The sequence below is a fragment of the Colletes latitarsis genome, chromosome 12, assembly GCF_051014445.1.
Source record: "Colletes latitarsis isolate SP2378_abdomen chromosome 12, iyColLati1, whole genome shotgun sequence".
NCBI classification, from domain to species: Eukaryota; Metazoa; Arthropoda; class Insecta; order Hymenoptera; family Colletidae; genus Colletes; species Colletes latitarsis.
The window spans coordinates 23,401,598-23,424,484 of NC_135145.1; the positions used below are offsets into that span (position 1 = coordinate 23,401,598).

The window sequence follows — 22,887 nt, forward strand, 5'->3', positions numbered from 1 at the left end:
TGGAAAGAGTTGTAAACTCTATAGAGGAAAATCTAGTACTAAATCTATAATTCTAGTTATATAGTATGTTCTATAATATTTTTTTTCACGTAGAATGTTCCAAGAAATTCATATGAGTAAACAAATTTACAATTCCATTATAAAAAGAAGTGCATTTGCATTTTACAGATGCATCTAGCATTTCAATTGCACGTTCCCCTTCATTGTTATGAATTATGGCGGTTAATTGTATTTATGGTTCATTCATATTGAATAGTAAAATTAAACTTAATCAATAGTCTAGTGAAATTTTCCCACCATGAACAAATAATTACTTGAAATAGAATTACACTAGTATTTCTAGGGTAATAATATGTTAAATGTTTTCGGTGTTGTGAAAGAGACTTTACTCGGATTGCCAACGATTGTTGATCGGATTTGTACTTCTTTCATCCACCGGCAGCGTGTTGCCTACAGTACCGGTGAATATTAGTTAAAATGTCGCACATTAAATTGAGTTTTGTATTTTATATTACAAGTTGTTGCTTATGTTTGAGTCTTGTAATTGCTAATACTCTAGCATCGTCGAAAAATAATTATGCGGAACAACTTTCCGAAGAGAACTGGGATCGTATGCTGATCGGAGAATGGATGGTAGAATTGTGAGTTGAATTGATTCTATGTCGTCAAATTTGATGGCGTGTCAAAAATTATATTAAAGAAGACTATATACTCCGATATTTTGTTTTATATCACGTACATTATCAAACAAAATTGAATGCGGCAAAACAAATAATAAAAATTTTATTCGAATAAAAATTTCATGTATATAAAAGCTATAACTTGCTAGAAATGTCAGTGTTAAACGTTTGAGTTCCAAACCGAAATAATTATGTTAAAAATTATTATTTGGACGTCTTTTATTTTAGTTATGCACCATGGTGTCCCGCCTGTAAAGCTCTTGAACCAGTTTGGGAACATCTTGCTCTGCAAAAGAAAAGTTTAAACATCAATGTTGGAAAAGTTGATGTGACTGATTCTCCAGGACTCAGTGGAAGATTTATGGTTACAGCTTTGCCAACAATATATCAGTAAGCAACCTTTTTATTTTATAAAACAATAATATGATTTGTGATCTATGATACTATAGAAATAAACAAATAGGCAAATACAAAACTCATAGCTAATTTAAATGCTTTTTAGCGTTAAGAATGGTATATTTAGGCAATATAAGAGTCCTAGAGATAAAGACTCATTAGTTGAATTTGTGTCTGAAAAGACTTGGGAAAAAATTGAACCAATACCTGGTTGGAGGAGCCCAACATCTATTATAATGTCTGTTATTAGTCAATTCTATAAAATGTCACAAGTATTAAGGGTAATTATTACTAGCATATATTGTTTTTAAAAACTAACAGAATATTGCAAATATGTTGTAATTTATCTATTGTTTACTCAGGGAGTACACAATAAACTTATGGAAGACTTTGGTGTGCCTGCTTGGGGAAGTTACTTAATCTTTGCAGTTACAACCATTGTGTTAGGAGCTATATTGGGATTGGTAAGTTTATGTAATAAAATTAAGAAACTAATAAAAATAATCATTATTATTTGCAGTTTATTGTTTGCCTGATTGATTTTATATATCCACCAAAGCCTGTAATGCTTCAAGGCAAGAAAAAGCAGAAAGATGGATCAGGTGGATTTATGCAAGAAAAAAGTATACAAGATGAAGAAATAGTTGAAAATGTTATGGATGATTTAGTAGATGAAGAGTCTGAAGGAGAAACATCTGATGTAGAAGAGAAAGAAAAAGATTTGGATAAAGATACAAAGACTGAACCAAGTAGTCCAAATGTTCGCAAACGTAAGCCACGTAAAGCTGACTAGACATACTAATTTGTTGTATGTAAATATTTAACATTTGAAAAGAATAACAAATGATATTTAACAGTTTATAATGTCAATTCATTTTGATAAATGGAAACAGTGACATGACAGTATATGGTTGACCTAATAACAATATTTGACAAGGAAGTTTAAAGTTCATGTAGAGAGATGGAAGTAATAAATTTTATTGACAATTTGGTTATCTGAAACATGAAATATTTTCAGACGTAACGGCAAAACGTTAATTTTGCGCGAAAAGAAAATGTTAAAATATAAAAATTACTGTACCTCAAGTATTATTTTTAAAAATTTCAGAACAGTAATTATTATAATAAATAATAAGATTCGAAATATTTATAAATTTATGATACAATTGCTTATTGCTTTCATATACAGAGAAACATTATCTACTTCTGTTAGATGCAAAGATGAAAACTGCAAATTGTCTTACCAACATAATAATATTATTTTTATTGATAACTTGGTAGCTATTATAAAGAACAGAATGGTTGTTTTCAACTATGTTCCTTTATTTTTTTCTCGAAGAATTTTTACGTAATTTTTCAATATGAATGTTTAATATTATAGTTGATTGTAAGTAACTAATATATTTTCCTGTACAAACTCTTTATTTATAACTTTTGCATACAATATTGCAAAATAAAGAAACATTATGTATTATTTATATACACACACTGTCTTTTGCATAGTTGCATAAAATATTTGCTTTCAGGTTGTTATAAATAATTGAAAATTTTTCACAGAAGCATACCAGCTTTAGAAATTTTTATATGAACGTATTGTATAATGCATTTTCTGCTTTCATAGAATTGTAAAATTTTGTATGCTACACTTAATACAATGACAAGTAAAAAAATGGATTAAGCCGAATTTAATTATTTGTATTTTTAGTATGTTGTAAGATCGAATTTTTAGTAAACAGTGCAATTTTAAAATTGATTTTTTCATACATTTTAATGCAGGAATAAAGAGATATTAATACAATAAAAAACTTTAGTTACTGTAAATAACTCGTAATAAGTACATTTAATCTATTGTATGAAACTTTTATAGCGCTTATTCTATACAAAACAAGTGTTTAGATTACTGTATTTGTAACATATACTGTATCACATACACATATTTGCGAGCACAGGATGAATCATTTAACATTACTGCCTTAAATAGCTCTTAATTCAATTAGTGTGTACAATATTTTTTCATATGATAGTAGCATTGTATTAGGAAGGATTTCTTGACACAATATAACTTTTGTATGAAACATTTTACATACTATTGTTGAATTGAAAGCTATTCAAGGTGGCAAAATTAGGTGCTTCACCTTGTATTATAATGCATTATATATATGTTTACAAGAGTACATAATTATTAATATACACTATTTGCGTCTACAGTATTCATTGTATCTTAATATACAGTGTGATTACTCAACAATTACTATATGTCTTCCGTAGATATTATGTGTTTCTATTCTAAACATCCATTTATAAAATAACATTATTAATTATATACTCCATTAAACTTTTTTGGTATATTTGATTAACTTAGAATTGTATAGATATTAGTTTAAATGCCAAACAGATTTATATTTTCATTATTTTTCCAACATTCCTTGAAAAATGAGATATATTTTTACAGAAGAACTTATGTTTGATTATATAAAGTGATCTACTTTAAATAAGTAGTAACACTTGTAAAACTGACTGCCTAATAAATGTATTATATGATAGTTACAAGCTTTATTTGTAAAAATTCGTATAAATTAAATTTTTTTGTAATTTATATGTTCGATACGAATAAAAGGGATTAGTGCATTGTACAGTGATGTCTGTTAAATTGCAGTACATTCGCGAGGATCTAAAATCTGCAATTAAAAATGTAGAGAAACGAAACTTCATCGTTCATATCCTACCGGTTTCTTTGGTTATATTTCCATTGGATAAAGATAATGCAAACCAGTAAAAGTAAGTGAGAAACAAATAGAATAATTAGAATACAGTTACGTGCAATCATTGGGAGCCTTCCTTGTTCTCTATATATTCGTAATCGACATCATTTTCATTATCGGAAATTCATAATTCCAATTAAAACACCATTATAATGATACCGCGCCATGTCCTATACTGGAGAAATTACACATCTTCTTTGGTGTAACGGAAATGACGTACACTGAAACATTTTTTTCAATTTTTAGTTACCAATATTACACAGAAAAGTTGTCAAATTATGTATTTTATTTATTGCTTAATTAAATTAATGGAAGTAGTTTGTTTACATGGGAAATATACGGAATTCTAGCAATAAACATTAAAATATATTAAAAGAACGCAAATCATAAATACAATGCGCATGCGTGAGTAGGATAAATCGAAATTACTATAGCTATCGCCTATCCTTTACCTTGCCCGCCTTTACGCAGGAACATAATGGACGCATGTTAAATTTAACCTCAAAAGCTTGGTATTCGACCACGTTTAGAACGGCTTTTTGATTTTATTCAATAAAACTGACGAAGTACGTATTTATTAGCTCTTCAAACTGTTCTAGACGGTGTAGTGATTAAGCAGCAGATTATTAATCAGGTAAGCTAAATTATGTTTAGTTTAAATTAAAAAATTACAATACCGATTTAAAATTTGTAACGATAACCCTGATCTTTTTTTTGTGTATCAATTTATATTGTTAACATAATGAAAGTATATGTTATAATGTAATATTAGATTACAAAATATTAATTTATAAATTGTTTTTTTGGTCATAAAAGATATTCCTTCAGATATATGTATTCTTAATACTTCTTATGTTCTAAATTTTTCTACTAAATATTAAAGCAAAACTTCATTTATTAAAACGAAAATTTATTAATTTATTGGGGTGAAATTTTACTCGGTTTCTAATTAACTGAATTCCTGCTGAAAAAATGTATTATAAATTTTTTTTTATGTAGATTAATATTTAGTGGAGTAACAGTTGTATATTGCATACATAGTAATCATGGTTAAGAATATGAAGAAACGTTCAGTAAGCGAAAATAACAAGGTAGGCGATAAAACAGTAAAGAATGCATCAAACATGAATAAAGCATTAAAAAAAAAGAAGATAGAAAATGGTTCTGTTCAAAAAGAAAAAGTAGAGAAAGCAATTAAAAAGAATTTGTCTAAGAAATTAATGATTGAAAAGAAAAAAGGACAAAATATGGGAGTTGTGCAAAGTTTTGTAAAGAACCAAACGAGTGAAGTTAGTTCAGACAAAAATAAGAAACAAACATCAGATGATAAAGAGGAAAAGCAACAGAAAGTAAAACAAAGACTAACACATCAAGAAAAACATAAATTGAAAAAACAAGAACCAAAAACTAATGTAAATCTTGGTACAAAATCTGGTGCAAAATCTGAATTATCTGCTGAGGAAATAAAACAGAAGATTGAGGAGATAGAAAAGCGAGAAAATCTTTCAAAAACTGCTAAAAGGAAATTAGCAACACTTAGGAAACTATTAAGAATAAAGGAAGGAACATACAAACAGACAGAACAAACTACAAAAAAACAAACAAACAAATCAGTGGAAGTTGCAAAAGTGAAACAAATCCAAAATAAGGAACAGAAAAAAAAATTGCCAGAAAAATTAGAAGTTAAAACAAAGAAGGATAATAAAAAGAAAGATGCCAAACAGGGCAATCTACTTCGTGTGAAACAGAATGATTCAGATGATGAAGATGAAGAAGTTGAAGACATTGAGATAGATAATGATGAAGATGATGAAGAGGATGAGAGTGTTGATGGCAAAGATGAGCATGTTGATGGTGATGTTGATAATGAGGATGATGAGGAAGAGGATGAGGAAGATGATGAGGATAAGGATGTTGATGTGACTATGGCAGATGATGATGATGATGATGAAGATGACGATGAAGACGATGATGACGAGGACGAGGATGACGATGACGATGATGATGAAGAAGAAGAGGAAGATAAAGTTACAACAGATAATATTCAAAGTCAGAGAGTGAAAGAGAAACCTAAACAGAATATAGAACAAGAAGGAAAGAAAAAGAGATATGTTCTTTTTGTAGGGAATCTACCATACAGGTAAAAATTATAATAGTTCTTACATATAATATCTATTGTATATTATACTAAGTAAATATTGTATATTTCAGCATTACCAACGAAGAACTTAAGAAACACTTTTTAACTAATGTTAGTCAAGTAGTTGATATTAGAATACCTAAAAAAGATGCAAATACATCACGTGGTTTCGCTTATATTGAACTTGCTAATAATACTGATTATGAGGTATATTACCGTTTGATATTACAATTTCATTATTATTTAGAAACATAATAATTAAAATTTATTTGTCTATATGCAATTTCATATCTGTTAACAGAAAGCGCTTTCGCTGAATCATTCATTCATTAATGGACGAAGAATAAATGTGCAATATTCTGGGACACCTGGTAACAAGAAAAAAGACGTCGCAAAAAATTTTAAATTACAGGCTCTTCAGAAAGCAGGAAAACTGGCGGGTGGATACAACAAAAATAACCAGAAGTATAATACCGGAAAGAAGTGGAATAAGCAACATACGCAACCGACGAAAACATAATTGTTGAATCAATAGGAATTACTTAAAATGAATTTTTAAACGTCATCCTCACTGTTTCTCTATCTTAAAATTTAGAATTAAGTTTTTTATGTAAACACAAGATTAATTATGTATAATTATGTTCATAACGGTATAGATAAAACATGTATCTACATATAAAAGTATGTGTGTTTTATTCTACAAAATTAATTCGCGTTGCGGATTGTCGTATTTTATTATATTTTAATGATGAAATATATGCTTTTGAGAACACAAGCAACTTCATATGTTTATAATGGAATCAAATGTTATAGAATATGTACGTGTAACAAATATGTACAAAATACAATAATCGGGATCCTTTTTGACAATTTTCATAACGTCACAAGTACAGATTTTTATTTGTGATACAATTACAATATGTTAAAAGTGAACAACTATAATTTTATTTTGTAATATAAAAAAGGTTAACTAAATAATATCGGTTATTTACTTTACAAAATGTCTAAATCTGATGTTAAGTGCGTGATTACACAAGATGAAACAAACGATTCCTTAGATTTTGGAGCAATAATTTCGTGGACAAACCAGTCGACAGAGGTATAGCATTAAAACGTTATTGGCAAGAATTGCTTTTTATATGTCAACTATGTACAATAAGTGTAAAGAAAATTAAATTTTTTAATCTGTCTCAGGAAGAGTTACCCGATCACATTATTTTTCCGAAAGAATTAAATCTATTTTTACGGAATCGGATTCAGGTAAATCATTGCTATTGGGACAATTGTAAAATAGATATGCTATTAAAATATTGAATGTAATTGTATCGAGTTCATTGAAATAAACAACAGGACTTGATTGCTGAAAATGGTTGTTTGCGTCGAGCACTCGAGGAAACGGAAGAGAAGATTACAAAAAAGCGGGTAATCGCGGAAACAGTTCAAACGACGACAATTTTGGGGAAATCTAACGAGGTAGTTGCTACGAAGATAATCGAGCTTAGCAAAAGGTGTAGAGAACAAACAGCTGAAATCGAAGTTCTCAAGTCTAAATGTAAAAGTCTTGAAATCAATTTAGTCAACAAAGAGACTGCGCTAAAGAACGAAATATATGAAAGGAGACGCTCACAAACGATTGACTTCTCTCAAAAGAGTGAGTTGTATTAAACATTTTCAAATTTTACTTGCGACGTTTTTTAATTATAATAGGAATAATGGAAACAATTTACAAAATGAAAAGAAAGCGAATATTATTTCGTAATTTTTTCTGATATATTATAATTTAGTTTATCATTATAAATATCATGATTGAGATCCAGGATAGTATCCTTGACAAAGGTACCGAGAACAGTCAGTCGAAGGAGGACGAGCATCGAATGAAACATCTGATTGACAAATTGCAGCAAACTCAAACAAAATTATACGAATCTAAAAATACTTGTGTTAGTTTAAAACAAGAAATTAACAAATTGCACAAGGTACGATATCGTCTTTTTAAAACTTGATCTCTATCTATTTTATCGAGGTGAACAAATTTAGATAACTTTAAAAATATGTAAATGTAGTTATTGTACAGCGAAGTAGGCGAGAATGTGAGCATAAATAATCTATTAAATCAATCAAATGGATGGCGAGGAAGAGCTGAGCAAATTCATTTGTTGCAACAGAAAGTAACGGAGTTGCAATCGAAATTATGGGATTATGAAGGAACCCAAAAGACTATTGGTATTAATTTCATCGAATATTATGTCCACTATTAAACAAAAACCTTAAATAACTTTATTTTTATTTTATACGAGCGTTATAAAATTTGCAATAAAGTAATAACTTAAAATGGTTGATTAAGGTCCAAAATGCTTTACAAAATATAACGTCGTCTTATCTTAGCATCCGTGGATCGGAAGAATTTAACGAATCTTCGAAACCTCGAAAAAGAAAGGCGACAACAAATTGAGAATTCTGCGAAACAGCTTCGACAATCCGAAATTGCTATCGAAGGCTACAAGAGGAAGCTAGAAGCGTCGAAGGCGAGGATCAAGGTACTGGAACACGAGCTAAATTTAATGAAAGGAAACTTGACGGTACTGAACGAGAAGAGAACTCACGACGATCATTTGATCGAGACGCTTAGCGTGAGTACCTGGTGTAGTTGGGCTGGTTTGCTTTTTTAAAGTATAACGTATCGAAAATTCGTAGAATCGATTGAAGACGATGGAGATAAAACATCAGGAACGCGAGACAGATATAAAAAGCAAAGAGGAAACAAACGAACGTCATTTCACAAACTTAAAAAACGACTTGCAATCCGCGCAACTGCAGATTGACCGACTGCGAAGGAGATTGGAGGAACGGGAGATCGAGATTGATAAACTGAGGTCCAAAATCCCTTTCGATGCTTAAGATCATTAGCATTTTCTTTCGGATTATTGATAGATTAATATTAATTTTAGGGGTGGAACGGTTTCAAGTATCGGGCCGTTTAAAACCATTCAAATGGACAACTATTTAAATAGCTTCAACCACGCTAGCCCTCCACACAGTTTCAGAAATTTGTTGGAACCAAACGAATACGTAACGCTGGCTCTTGCTGCTGAGGCTGAAAGGGAGAGATTATTAGAATTAGTAATTGTACTGAACAGGCGATTAGACAAGGAGAGAAGCGATTCTGATATTCTTTCCGTAAGCTTTTTGTTACAAGTGTAAAGTGAATTTTATGATTGTTCATCGGGGAGTTACAGAATTCTTTGCGCGACGAAAGGAGCAAATCGGCGAAATTGGAATTGAAGCTTCGAAAATTGGAAACAGAAAGAGCAGGCATTGTGAGAATCGATACGGGATATAGATCGAGACTGTTACCTAGATCATTAAAGGCCAATGATGAATTTATCGATGCGGAACAGGCACGACTCAAGTAAGGCACGAAAGAATCTCTGTGAAAACGAAACGTGAATACACTGTTTATATGTTTTAATAATAATAAATTGTATAGAATGGAATTACTTCAGGAAGAATGTCTCGCGTTAAAGGCGAGATTAGATATAGTACAGCAGGATAAAGCTTCGGACCTTGCGGCGTACAAACAGATGCTTTGTCAAGTTAGAAAAATCTTTCAAGAAGCGTACAGGTAATTTGAAACGTTAAATGTTAAGGAATCCTGTTGGACATTAATGAACAATTGTGCGGTTTTAGGGGCAAACCACCGCCTACCGTTGGCAGCCGCTCGACAATCACGATGTAATCTTGATACTAAAACTAGTTTAAGTAAACTTGGATGAAACTGTGTAAGATGCATCCGCGGTTCGTTAATTCCGTGGCTGTATTCAAACGGGACTCAAAAAATTTGCTATCGTACGATTCACGGAATAAAACGTACTGACTTGTAGCAATAAAGTGGCGGTCGACACCTATTGTTAGTTCCTTCCGATTAGAATTGTGTAAGAAGTACAAAACCGACCGCGATGATGTAAATGGGACACGAGATAAGGTGCAACGCTCCACGTAAATGCGCGTGACACCGTCGGCGCAACTGTGTTCCGTTTCTATCTCTTCGTATTCTGTTTCTTTTTCCGTTTCACGTAAATACCCTAAACTACCGTATTTGCTCTTTTATATTGATATCACTTGGCAGTCGTACAGCCGTAAATTCATCCCGTTTTCCCATATTATAAGAATCTGTTTAACGATAGCTGCGAAATTCATCGTCTATTGCAACACCTTCGCGCGAATGTTTCCGCGTCCCTTGTACAAAGACAAAAACTTTCTAATTGACTACGTAGTATTATTAATTCCTTTATTCGGTTCTCTCGAGTTAATAATACTTGAATTTTCAGGTGTACTCCAGAATTGTTTTCTATGGCAGCCTATGTAAAAGAATTAAGAAATACGTTTCGTGCGATTTTGAACTAAAGGAAGCCGCGGTAAACATGTTAATCGCAGCGTCGCTACCGTTGAAAGCTTCTTTTATACGAAAATTCAGCCCAGGGCGTTCCTATTGGCGCTAACTTCCATCGTACAGGTGTGAGCTTACAGGTGTTGGTGCTCCTGCTTGATAAGAAGCATACCAGTGACGTCAGATCGGCGCAGGTAGAGTATATGAGTCGGCCCGGAGAGACATCCACGTCACTCGTTCTTGAACCTCTTCATTCGTTTGTTCTGCAAAAGTTGTTCACCAGTTTTCGTTTCTTCTCTCTTTCACTCATTCATTCATTTTGTTCTTTCTCTCTCTCTCTTTCTTTCTCTCCCTCTACTTCTCTCCCTTTCTTTATCCCTCCATTCGTTGATTTGTTGCACGTTCCTCATTTTCGGTTACTCCTCCACTTCTCGTCCTCTGACGAGAACAAACATCAAGGAGAGATCGTCCAGCTGAATGCACATTCATCCGGAAGTCCACCGCGATCAGGCGTATTTTGGTACCGGGGATAGCGATTCAGGTAAGTTGCAGAGGATCGACAGAAATTGTCTTAATTTCGATTATTTTCTTTTCTTTCTTCTACTGAGAAAGCAATTGAAAAGCTGGTTGGTGAACTATCGAATTGGGCTGTTTGCGCGAAGAGTTTTGAAGAGTAGCTGACAGTTTTATTCCGACGAAGACGCGCACGTTTAGCGTCGACCAAGTTCCGACGGCTTCGTGCATTCGCAGCTGGAATTCTTCGTGTCGTAGCCTTTTCATGTGTTAATTCAAGGGGTATAATTGTTGCTAGAGAACACACCGCGTTAGCTTCGCGCTTGGAACGATGATTATGTAACATACGTGCACGGGCAATGAAACTTTTACGGTGACTGCGATAACAATATTGAATTTTCAGCCGTTGAAGATATTCATTGTATAACGATGTTTCAAGAATATTTTTTAAGTAAATATAAACTGTATTTTACAACAATTTTTGGCAGACATAAATCAAAATCCTGATTTTCTGAAAACACAAGTGCTTTTCGGGAACAGTACGATCGAACAGAATTTTAATATTCTAGAGTATTTTTTGGACACATAAAAACATTACAAACACCTTTTCTATTTCGTTCCAGGTATAGTGCAAAATACCAATATTCTTTTTGATAAATAATGTTTGTTACCATGTCCGACTTACTACTTTTAGATATCGAGAAATTTCATCAGATCTGTGTTATCTATTTGGCACAATAATCGAGCCGAGTGTCCTTTTTCAAATTCAGGGTACATAAGTGGTAGCAAGAAGATAAATAGTAAGATTTCATTTTAATGTGCCTATATTTTTCACCGTAACATTGTTCTGATATAATATTAAAGTAGCATGCGTATTGGATCGAGCCACTTCAATTAATTTCATCCTGCTAATTATGTTTGTTGTAATTAAATACCATATCAAAAGACAGGTTGACGTTGATAATGAAATTGTTATTATCATCGTGATAACGAAGTTAGATGGTTCCCTTGTGTACTAATACCGTTGCAATTACCAGATCGAAGGATCTCAAAACGGCTTAGTTCTCGTACATTTTCTAATATTCATTTTCTTTCCTGTAAGGAAATTCTACTAAATTTTCAGTACCGATATATCAATGTATTGTTTGATTTTATTCTTCTTCATCTTACTCGAGACAGTTTTCGAATCTTCCTTTAAGAAGGTCTCCAAAAAGTATTCGCCCTGAAAACATACGGGATGATAAATATCACTCAATATTTAAGCTACGTTTCTTCTTTCTTTCCAATAAAACAAAAGAGCTTTTAATGATAAACTTGTAATTTATTCCACGATCAAATCTCGAGATTATGTTTCAAGCACGCCGTATGAAAGTCAAGCAGAAAAAATGCTATTGCCGAAGGATTTTCGGTAATATCGGTACGAGTCAACTCGTTATCATCTTATCGCGTCGTCTACTGATAACGTGCAATCGTGGCTTCTCTCAAAGACGATACTCGATATTTGCCGTCAGGTTTAACGAATGTTTGTATTGATTTTTCGGGAACATGATAGAAGAGTACAAAAAGAGTATGATATTTCTCTTTCTGATTCTTCGAGTCATTGCGAAGGACACTTCATTGTTCAGCCTCGTAAAGTTTTTTTTTACATGATTAAACGGTGGAGGGAAAAAAAGAAATTTCATCGCTGTATTACGCAAATCTAATTTATGATACGCTTACACTATTTTTTACGTATATTTCGTACCACCGAAGGTTTTCGTGTCAATATTTTATATATGTATTTTTAGTGTACATACAATTTGCATTATTAGTTTTTTAGCTATCATACTTATTTGGGAATACTCATCGGTAAGATACTATGATTATTGTAACAATCACGGTTTCGAAGCATTCTAGTGGGCGATAAGAAGAAGAAAAAAGAAAGATACGAGGGAGAAACATGTAAATATGATTAAACTGCTTCGGTTCAGCTAAATGTTTGCTTGTTTAAGCAGTTGCTCGTAACCAATGAAAATGTCACCTGAACAAATAGAACACGGGCCTATATGATACCCACCGGGAAAGTTTTAGCGTTTGTTTCTCTATCTATTTGAAAATTAGTTAATACCCGTTAATTATAGTAGACACGAATACAGTTACTCGCTTAATGGTAATTTATCGATCGTTTTTGCCGCGAATGACTTTACGAATTTTTCAATTTATCTTTGATTTTTCAAAATTTCTCAGTTACAATTTAATATTTTCAAATAATCGTAGGAAACCTCCAAAGCAATCGATACCATTTCTTTACCGACAAGTGATATCAGATAACTGTTATCGACGAAGCGAATTATTCAAACTTATCTTATATTGATATACTAATCGATCAACTCGAAATTCGACCATTTGTATCACACGCTCGACAGTATCCGGAATCTACTATTAGGCGTTGTAATCTTTACGCCTTAGCGGTAATCGTTTCCTCGATTAAATCTCGATTCGAAATACATTGTATTTTCTAGGTTTGTACGTTCGAACAAACGTGTTGGAATGAAGAAGAAGGAAGTGTTAACGACTCTTGGCACGAGCTAACGCACGGAGGTTATGTTTACCGCGCAATCAGATGGCGGCGCTAAAGAGGAAGGTGGCTGCTCACACCTTCCCGATAACAAGTGAAGCTGCTACGCTTCGCTACAGCGACAATTTCTACCTTTCAGCATTTTCTTTTTACTGACCGATCTTCTTAGTTAATATAAGCATTCGAACAAACATGAATCTTTCGTCGAAAATAGTATTTCGAGATTTCGTAATACGAAAGTGTGATACTCTATTCGAATTAATATCCAAATCAATATACTACTCGAGATATGATTACTTTAGAGAAATCAATATCATGCTTTCCGATGCAATGCAAACTGAATATTAGAACTGTTCGAACATTCGAGGAAAACTTGGATCGCTCAACTTATTTACAGGCTTCTCGAAATATTACGTGAATGACAAATCATAATGGAGAAACGGAAAGAAGAGTGACGACAAAAAGCGCGCGCTATGAAGAGAGCTATCCATCGACAGTATGGTGATAATAGACACTGTCATGGAGTTGCTCTCTTTGTAGACGCCGCTAGATTCGACATTTTTCCTGACTGAGTAAATAGATTGGGTTAAAAATTTACAACAACTACATCTAGATATAAATATATTTAATTAGATATAAATACGAAACGCAGGGCTGTGAGTTACGATTATATTTATTGATAATCAATGAATGATAAGTTTCAAATGTATAAGCACTTGTTATCTGTGCTTGTTTCTGACTTAAAATTCTATAATTAACAAAATTTAACTTCCCTTTATTTTTAAACACTATGTTGTAAGCAATAAAGTATTTTTAAGTACCTTTTTTCCTCTTTTGTTTGTATATTTCCTCTTTCGTAAGTCGCAATTGTCAGAACTTACTATTTGATTTGCATAGTTGGGTAATAACTGCCACTTTCGCAACAATGTACGTATTTACGTGACAAAAACCAATTGTTCCTGTTTTCACTCTTTTACTACTTGTCATGTAAACGTAAGACTACGTTTATAAATTAACTGATTTGGTCCTTTTGAAGAATTCATAAACTGTGTACCAGACAGTAAATAGAAGACTCCATAACCTAATATAATACATAGTGTAAGCCATAGTGTGTTTCGAAGATGTTAATGCGATATCATAAATAACATTAAGTACTGCGATAAGCAAAGATTTATGTAACTTTAACGATACCATATCATCTATTTAAATTCAGTTATTTCTTACGTTATTTCCTATAGTACAGATTGCCGAAACAAGTCCAATTTTTCTTTTATAGTTTTAAGCGTTTAAAATGGCGGTAAAATTACCCTGAAATGCGACTATCCTCCTAGCTAGCACGGCGGATACTAAAAAAGCCTACCAAAGGGGTACATATATCAAACGTTCTAGTAGTATTACCAACCTTGCCAAGAAACAACTATATTTTTAGTTTACTTTCAATTACGATTTTACAACGCGAGATTATTATAATTTTAACGTAGAAAATATAAAAGAGACATCAGATTCTGTAGATTTCCTATTAGTTTAAAATTTAAAACGCTAAGAAATAATTAAAGTTTGGCATCTAGTAAATTTGTACGGGACACGTAATAAATGGCTGCATTGTATGTATTGCAATATAATAAGTGAAGTTGGCACAAAATGGATGCAATTTGGAAATACATCAGTTTTTGACTAAACATCGATTTACAAAATGGGAAATCAGTTAGTCGGTATTGCGCCTAGTCAGATATTTCCAGTAGAACACTACTTGACGGACCATAGTGACTTATTATTTGATGTAAAGTAAGTAATTCGATTCAATATTGTGAAATTGAATACAACTTTTTGTACCAAACTGTGTTTTGTCAAAGTTTCAGTGAGCATATTAAATGTAAATAAAAATATTTAAACGGTGTTTTCTATTCAAAAGAATGTATTATCCTCTATATTGTACATGTTAGATCCACTGAATATAAAGAATGAATTGTACAAAATATGTGTCATCTAATTTTATGATTTCCATGTATGTCTGTTATTAACAATCATCCTTTAAACATCTGCAGCTTAGGCAGTACTAGATTTTTTAAAGTGGCTCGAGCCAGGAGCCAAGAGGGTCTTATAGTAGTTAAGGTTTTTGCTATTCATGACCCAACGCTACCATTATCCGCTTATAAAGATAAACTAGAAGAAATTAGGTCTAAATTAGCATCTGCTGTGAATTGTCTACCTTTTCAAAGAATGATTGTGAGTACTTCCATTAAATATGTATATTGTATAATATGTTATAGATTTACATATATTTAGAAACAATTGTATATTTATATTAGCTCACTGAAAAATCAGGATCAATAATGAGGGAATATGTCAAATATTCCCTTTATGACAGAATTAGCACCAGGCCATTTTTAACAAGTATAGAAAAAAAGTGGATTACCTTTCAAGTTTTGTATGCATTGCACCAAGCTCATAAGGTGAGACAATGTTTAAAGTATCATATATTAATATAGAGTTTTGCATAAGAAAGAATTCACATACCACTTCTCATTTCATTTGTAGTTCGGAGTTTGCCACGGTGACATAAAACTAGAAAACATTATGATAACCAGTTGGAATTGGATTTTACTCACAGACTTTGCAAGTTTTAAACCAACTTATTTGCCCGAAGATAACCCTGCTGATTTTTCATACTTTTTTGACACATCTAGGAGAAGGTACAAATTACCTTTTACTTCTATAACTATCCTTATTAGTTCTACTATAATATCTGTTACTCAAACATTTCAGAACATGTTATATAGCCCCTGAACGGTTTGTGAAAACATTATCCTCAGAATTAAGCAATACATTATTGTTATCGGAACAAGAGTTAAAGACGGGTGATTTGCATCCAATGATGGACATTTTTTCTGCAGGCTGTGCTTTAACAGAATTGTATAATGAAGGACACCCACCGTTTGACTTTTCCCAATTATTAGGTGCGTGTAATATACATATATGTTATTAGTCTGAATAAATGTTTAAAGATTAATTTATTATGATATATTAAGCATATAGGAACAATGAGTATTCAGCAAGCAAGCATTTGGATACAATAGAAGATCCAGGAATACGCGAATTGCTTGCATCTATGCTAGAAAGGAATCCAGGAAATAGAAAAAGTGCTGAAATTTACTTGGCTCAAGCTCGCAAAATAATATTTCCAGAATATTTTTATTCATTTCTACAATCGTATATGCTTATCTTCTCTGCTGCCCCCATCCTGTCACCAGATGAAAAAATAAATAGACTGAAGAAAGATATTGGTAATATTATCAATATTCTAAAAGCAGAAGATAATGAAAAAATGAAAAGCGATATGAAAGTTACAGAAACCATGAAAAATAATCAATTTGAAAATACTATAAAATTAACTAAAGATAACTCCAGTCATAGCGAAGAAAACACTATCGTAAAAGGGGACAGTAATAAATGTTCTGATAAAAGTAATTTAAGTCAAGCGGATATAAAATCTGTTTCATTGCAAGACACTAAATCGAGTAATCAAACAGATCAACAATCAGAAACTATGGTACCTGAAGATCAGAAACAGAATTTGGACGTAGAAAGCGAAAAGAATACTATTTCATGTCCAGAACCTCTAGAAGGTTTGGTTATTGTAACTCAACTTGTTACCTCATGTATACGAGGTTTACATCATTCCCAATCGAAATTGCAAAGTTTAGAAATACTGCTTGAACTGGCTGAAAACACATCAGATGAAACAATATTGGATCGAATTCTGCCTTATATTGTGAGTGTTTTGATAAATGCTATTAAGAATATTAACATGAAATTTACATAATGCTTTCTACAGTTTCACTTAGTTCATGATCCTGCTCCAAGAGTAAGGGTATCAGCTATACACACTTTAACAAAATGTTTACATCTTGTAAAATCAATTCCACCATCGGATGTAAACATTTTTCCGGAGTACATTTTACCGGGTTTAGCGCATATTACGCACGATGAAGCAGTTATTGTTAGAGCTGCTTACGCAGAAAATATTGCACATTTAGCTCATATTGCGCTACGTTACTTGGAGAATTCTCACTTATCTAATTTAGGTAATAAAGAAGGTCCAAAACCAAGTTATGACAGTGAGCTTCAGACATTGCATGAAATGGTAATTAACTAATTAATTTTGGGGCGGTGTTTATGTTTGGTACGTTCTAAATCTCGCAATGTTATCAGGTACAACAATCCGTGTCCATGTTATTAACAGATCCTCAAAATTTAGTAAAGCAAACGTTAATGGAAAGTGGAATAAATAAACTTTGCGTATTTTTTGGCAAACAAAAGGCCAATGATATTTTGCTCAGTCATGTTATTACTTTTTTAAACGATAAAGAAGACAAAGAATTAAGAGGTTCATTTTTTGAGTGTATAGTTTGTGTAGCTGCTTACGTTGGTTGGCATAGCAGCCCTATACTTATGCCTCTTCTCCAGCAAGGACTAGCAGATCCCGAGGAATTTGTAATAACAAAAGCTATTAATGCTATGGCGACCCTTACAGAATTAGGCCTCTTACATAAATCTGCTCTGTACCAACTTTTATATGAGACTATGATTTTTATAGTAAGTCATGTTTTAATAATATTAACGATTAAAAAGTGACACTATTTAACGCGAAATCTCGCCTAGGTACATCCAAATTTATGGATAAGACACGCAACTGTCGGTTTTATATCTGCGGCGGCAAGAACACTTAACTTAGTGGACGTTCAATGTAAAGTTCAAACGATGATTCAACCGTACTTGAAGCACCCATTAATTCAAATAGAAAAAGAAATTTTATTATTAGAAGCTTTGGTATCTCCTATACCAAGAATTGTTTATGACTCTGTTGTAAAATATAATGACATAGAAGAACTGTTTCAAGTTCTTGAACAAAGACAAGCGGCTCGAGCTAAAGCGATAACAGGAATAGTACCGCAGTATAGCGAAATGAGTACGTCTCTACGAAACGTAAGTTGTAAGTTTCTTTGCGAAGGTGATTTACGAATTTCAAGAGAAGTAAACAAAATACTTTTAGCTTTTCAGACGGTTAAGTTCAGAGTCGATGACCGAAATTGTCGAAGACCAGTTACTAATAATGCAACCACATTTAGTGAAGATTAATAAATATCGCAACTCGGCAGACGCGAAACAAAGCACTATCAAATCCATGGATGGAAAATTAGAATTAAGTTCCATGAAAGATAGGATACGACATCACATAATAATCTTATATCCTGACACAAAAGTTGATCTAGGTCTTCCGCCGTTTAAACGACTAGATTCTAGGACATTGGATTCTGTCAGCACATACGCAACAATGAATCAAGAATGGCGTACAATGTTTGCAGCTCAAGACAATGTTCAACATACCGTTAAAATATCAGATATGACAGGAAGTAGCGGAAGTCCTAGCCAAAGTTTACACGGAGGAGATATACATTTATCGCCTCAGCACAGTCTGTCCGATATGAACAGTATAAATGACCACTCTCTTCACGAACGTTCATATATTCAATATAGGTGTGCACCTTGTAGATTGGAAGTGAGGCAACTGACATACAGAAAACAAGAACAGCATGCTGCAGCATTGAGAGCACAACATTGGGCGGATAATATTGCATGGCAAACTGGTTCAAGATTATTACCAAGTGGATGGAGACCACGAGGAGTACCAGTTGCGCATCTTCATGAACACAGGGCTGCTATAAATAGGCTAGTGTCTATACCGGATACCAGTTTATTTGCTAGTAGTTCTGCGGATGGATGCATTAAGATATGGGATGCCAGTAAAATGGAAGGTCGAAACATAGCTAATCGTTCCAGGCAAACTCACATGCATAGAGGCGGGCCTCTAGTTGGTTTAGCTGTATGCGATCAGGGACAATCGTTGGCAAGTTCTGCTAGTCAATCAGGCACAGTGTTCGTTTTACGAATCGAATCAAATTCTAGTAAAATGAGTGTCATTGGAACCAGACAATTAGATCTTCAGGTGATTATACATGATTACCACGTAAATCTATTCCTTGTTTCTTGCCATCGAAGTTGATATACGTCTGAATCATTACATCTAGGAAGAAGGGTGTGCAGTTGATCTACAGTATTTAGATTCTGGATCGCAATCGGTTCTCGTATATGCTTCGTTGTACGGATCGTTGGTGGGTTGGGATTTACGATGCCCCGGCATAACGTGGCGTTTAGAAAATGATCTAAAGCACGGGGTGATTACCTCGTTTTGCGTGAATAATTATCAACAGTGGTTGACTCTCGGAACAAGTTCAGGCGTGCACACATGTTGGGACTTGCGATTTCAATTGCCGATAACCAGTATTAAGCATCCCACAGGTAAATTTACAAACACATCAAATTTACGTAGAATAAGTTGTTCGGACTTGATTTTAAACTTGACGAAATATGTGTTATTTCAGGTACAAGAGTGAGGAAGGTGATCACTCATCCAACAGAGCATTCGTGGATAATATCAGCTGTACAGGGTAACAATGAAATATCAATGTGGAACCTTGAAACTGATTTTCGACAAATGGTCTTATGGGCGTCGAGTGCACCGCCGCTCAGTCATTCTCAAGGTGGACACAGCGTGTGTGCAATGTACTCCGCGTGTATCGATCGTTCAGGTTTTTTGCTGGCTGGTGGTACTGATATGCGATTACGGTTTTGGGACTTGAATACTCTCAACGAATCGTACGTTGCACTACCTGCAGCCAATGATGTTACATCTCCAAACTCATTAGCATACGAGTTAGTATTTGTGTATCGAACGGCGGGTATCTTCTTCGTTTAAACATATTATTTATTTCATTACATACGTGTTTTATCTATACTGCTATTGTTAATTATCGATACAAAGCGACAAAGCATTTCTGACATTTTTCAGGCAACGTTTAATAGATGGCACGAACGTGGTGCAAGAGGTATTGGCCGGCGGTTGTTCCACTCCATCGTCTGGGGGAGGCAGCAGTGTTCGTACGAGAAATTCCGAAGAAGGTGGTCAGGGTCCCGAAACTCCGCCATCCGGACTTCACGATACAATCTCGGCTGTGTCGATGTCGAACTCATGCATCCTAACCGGCAGCACAGATGGCTTGATACAAGTTTGGAAATGAATATTCTCGGTTGGTTTGTATCATATTCCAATGTTGCATACAGAGTTCAAACTTTTTTAATGCGTCTGTGACATCTATTATGGGGAAAAAGAAATTCGATCGGACATCGAAATTTTGTACGAACGAACTCGCTACATTAATTCTGTGATTTTTATTTGTACATAATATGTAACATATACATATACGGTATTTATTATGATCATCGATAGTCATAATAATAATAGCGATAATATGCATTTCTTAAAACGGAACGTAACAATTACGTTACGTGAATACAGTGAATCTTGTGTAATATAAATGATTTATTTTTCTACTTAAAGAGGAACACCGAGAAAGAATTTGCTGTATTGTATAATAATATACAAAGATGATGAATTAACGATACTTATATTTGAAATTAATATAATAGCAACGACTAATCGCGAACGACACGCTAGGAGAAATTATACAATGAGCGTACAAACGAATACATCGTGAAAAATTCTACCTTTAGTACATATAATTTATACTGACAGGTGTATACTACCGTACTTTTACGTCGTTAGTTCAATAGTTAACTTGTATACCGACTGAAATACTCATAAGTAGTGGATATCTTCATACTCCCTGATATAGTTACAATAAATTCATATTTTTAACGCACCTTTGCGATCCGATTATTTAGATGAATTGTAAGTAAAATTAGCTCATCATCATGGACAAACTGGCGCAGCAGGATAAGGGGCTCGGCCTGGGAACGCATAAGAATCAGAGTTTATCGTCCTGCAGATTTCCTTCCATCTTTCTTTTCCTCCTTTTCCCTGTCGCCGTCCAAATTGTTGATTTTTATAACCCGATGTTGGATAATTGTATCGGGGTTGTTCACCGAAAAGAATCTCGAGCCACGGTGCCGCGAACACAGCGGTAATCAAGAATAAAAATATCAACAAAATTTTCATTTTGAGCACACTCGTTTTTCCTCTGTAAGTGTCAATTTAAAAATCGACAGATACCTAGAAAACAAAAACTTAAACCGTACGTATGTACGTGTAAACGCACAAACAATTAGGCAGCCTAGAATCAAATGTTACGAACTTTCCTGCTAAAAAGTTGGACGAATAACTATTGCAATATGTATTTGACGATCTTGTAATTTTTACTTTCAAACTTCACACTTTCTGAGCAAACTGATTAACGACACTTGTCCGGTCAGTTCGTTGGCACTGTTGGGGCGCGATTAAGTAAAACAGGCGATAATTTATTCTTACGCGGATATTCGGTGGTCGCTGTTTGTACAATCCTTTTGAACGTTTAATGGAAGTTTGAGCTGTAGTTACCGTAACGAATACACTCTCTCAATGGAGAGATACTGGATGCTTACTGCTGTTTTATACGCCAAGATTGCCCTACCGCTCAGAAAAAATGTATTGGTCCAAGTTGCAAATACGTGTACATTTGCGTGGCTGTTGTTCAGTAGCATGTTGACAGTGTAATCAGAAGTACCGTCGATACAAGCAATTAACAAACTTATTACGGTCCTTTTAGGATCTCAAAAATTAATGCATTTAAAATTTAAAAAGGTACACAAAGTAAATAAACGAATTATTAATATGTTCGCCGTATATATAATTTATATAATTTATAATATTTATAAATTATGTTATTTATATATGCGTCTTCTTTTCCTGTTCGAAAGTTATTATCGATGTAACGTATATAAAAGAATGAAAGAACAAATGCGCGCCTTTCTTCCTCGTTGGCCTTGAGGAAGACTCGAACGTACAAATTATTTTTTCTTTCATTGCTGCTTTCATTGTTATGTATCTGAGCAAAACTTTTACGATCGTAAAGTTATAAACAACAATAGCGGTTACTCTTATCGTGTCGTAAATTATTGAAAATGTTGTCTCGGGTAATTACTTAAAAATCAGCATATGCAACGCAGCGGAAGAATGTACGTTCCTCTGCATTGCATTTGGGGAGGGCCCCATCTGCTTCTATTGTCCGATGCAGATCAATGCGTGATTTTTATTCGCAAAACGTACACCTTGTTTTGTATTCCGCGCGTGTATGGATTCTATCTCAAGAAAATACAAGATAATATAAGGAACGCTGTTTTAATTATGGCTACTCATTTACTTGGTATGTCGATGAGCAAAAACAGCGTTTCAATTTTCTTCTGCATCACCGCCAGAAGAGAATCTTCGCCAACTTGTTAATAATACTTTAGCGTAGCTTCGTTCATTTCTTTTTCTCATTCTGTTGTCATTTTAACGAGCCGCCGAACCGTTTAAGTTTCTTCGTTAGACTTCATTCATGAAACACTATTGCGGC

The 22,887-nt window shown here is 33.6% G+C and overlaps 4 protein-coding genes and 2 long non-coding RNA genes across 8 annotated transcripts; 5 read left to right on the plus strand and 1 right to left on the minus strand.

Moving 5' to 3' along the window:
• The first annotated feature begins 389 nt into the window (after nucleotides 1–389).
• LOC143348922 (thioredoxin-related transmembrane protein 1) lies at nucleotides 390–3,864 on the plus strand. The gene is made up of 5 exons (XM_076779659.1): nucleotides 390–641; nucleotides 909–1,070; nucleotides 1,183–1,357; nucleotides 1,439–1,540; nucleotides 1,597–3,864. The coding sequence occupies exons 1-5, from the start codon at nucleotides 478–480 to the stop codon at nucleotides 1,867–1,869; spliced, it is 876 nt and encodes a 291-aa protein (XP_076635774.1). The 5' UTR covers nucleotides 390–477; the 3' UTR covers nucleotides 1,870–3,864.
• Nucleotides 3,865–4,278: 414 nt separating this feature from the next.
• LOC143348921 (uncharacterized) lies at nucleotides 4,279–6,752 on the plus strand. Of its 2 annotated transcripts, XM_076779658.1 has the most exons (5): nucleotides 4,279–4,472; nucleotides 4,838–5,692; nucleotides 5,723–5,978; nucleotides 6,050–6,185; nucleotides 6,280–6,752. In XM_076779658.1, the coding sequence occupies exons 2-5, from the start codon at nucleotides 4,885–4,887 to the stop codon at nucleotides 6,496–6,498; spliced, it is 1,419 nt and encodes a 472-aa protein (XP_076635773.1). In that variant the 5' UTR covers nucleotides 4,279–4,472; nucleotides 4,838–4,884; the 3' UTR covers nucleotides 6,499–6,752. The 2 variants fall into 2 exon arrangements, with proteins under 2 accessions (XP_076635773.1, XP_076635772.1); XM_076779657.1 differs by having other exon boundaries at nucleotides 4,838–5,978.
• A 226-nt stretch (nucleotides 6,753–6,978) lies between these two features.
• LOC143348769 (coiled-coil domain-containing protein 13) lies at nucleotides 6,979–9,714 on the plus strand. The gene is made up of 11 exons (XM_076779365.1): nucleotides 6,979–7,077; nucleotides 7,173–7,238; nucleotides 7,329–7,629; nucleotides 7,815–7,954; nucleotides 8,042–8,201; nucleotides 8,364–8,608; nucleotides 8,673–8,858; nucleotides 8,979–9,155; nucleotides 9,215–9,387; nucleotides 9,466–9,600; nucleotides 9,666–9,714. Exons 1-11 carry the CDS (start codon nucleotides 6,979–6,981, stop codon nucleotides 9,712–9,714), a joined length of 1,731 nt encoding a protein of 576 aa, XP_076635480.1.
• Nucleotides 9,715–10,619: 905 nt separating this feature from the next.
• LOC143348800 (uncharacterized) lies at nucleotides 10,620–13,731 on the plus strand. The gene is made up of 2 exons (XR_013080821.1): nucleotides 10,620–10,906; nucleotides 13,380–13,731. It is a non-coding gene; the product is annotated as an uncharacterized LOC143348800 (long non-coding RNA).
• LOC143348801 (uncharacterized) lies at nucleotides 11,581–14,763 on the minus strand. Its single transcript, XR_013080822.1, has 3 exons — nucleotides 14,660–14,763; nucleotides 14,257–14,516; nucleotides 11,581–12,100 (listed from the first exon to the last, which is right to left on the minus strand). It is a non-coding gene; the product is annotated as an uncharacterized LOC143348801 (long non-coding RNA).
• A 314-nt stretch (nucleotides 14,764–15,077) lies between these two features.
• Nucleotides 15,078–22,188, plus strand: Vps15 (vacuolar protein sorting 15). 2 transcript variants are annotated; one of them, XM_076780263.1, is made up of 14 exons: nucleotides 15,078–15,220; nucleotides 15,481–15,661; nucleotides 15,745–15,888; nucleotides 15,974–16,128; nucleotides 16,202–16,392; nucleotides 16,465–17,207; nucleotides 17,271–17,579; nucleotides 17,648–18,031; nucleotides 18,098–18,421; nucleotides 18,489–19,442; nucleotides 19,525–19,795; nucleotides 19,879–20,209; nucleotides 20,346–20,508; nucleotides 21,260–22,188. In XM_076780263.1, exons 1-14 carry the CDS (start codon nucleotides 15,129–15,131, stop codon nucleotides 21,479–21,481), a joined length of 4,464 nt encoding a protein of 1,487 aa, XP_076636378.1. In that variant the 5' UTR covers nucleotides 15,078–15,128; the 3' UTR covers nucleotides 21,482–22,188. The 2 variants fall into 2 exon arrangements, with proteins under 2 accessions (XP_076636378.1, XP_076636377.1); XM_076780262.1 differs by lacking the exon at nucleotides 21,260–22,188 and having other exon boundaries at nucleotides 20,346–21,216.
• The last annotated feature ends 699 nt before the right edge of the window (nucleotides 22,189–22,887 follow it).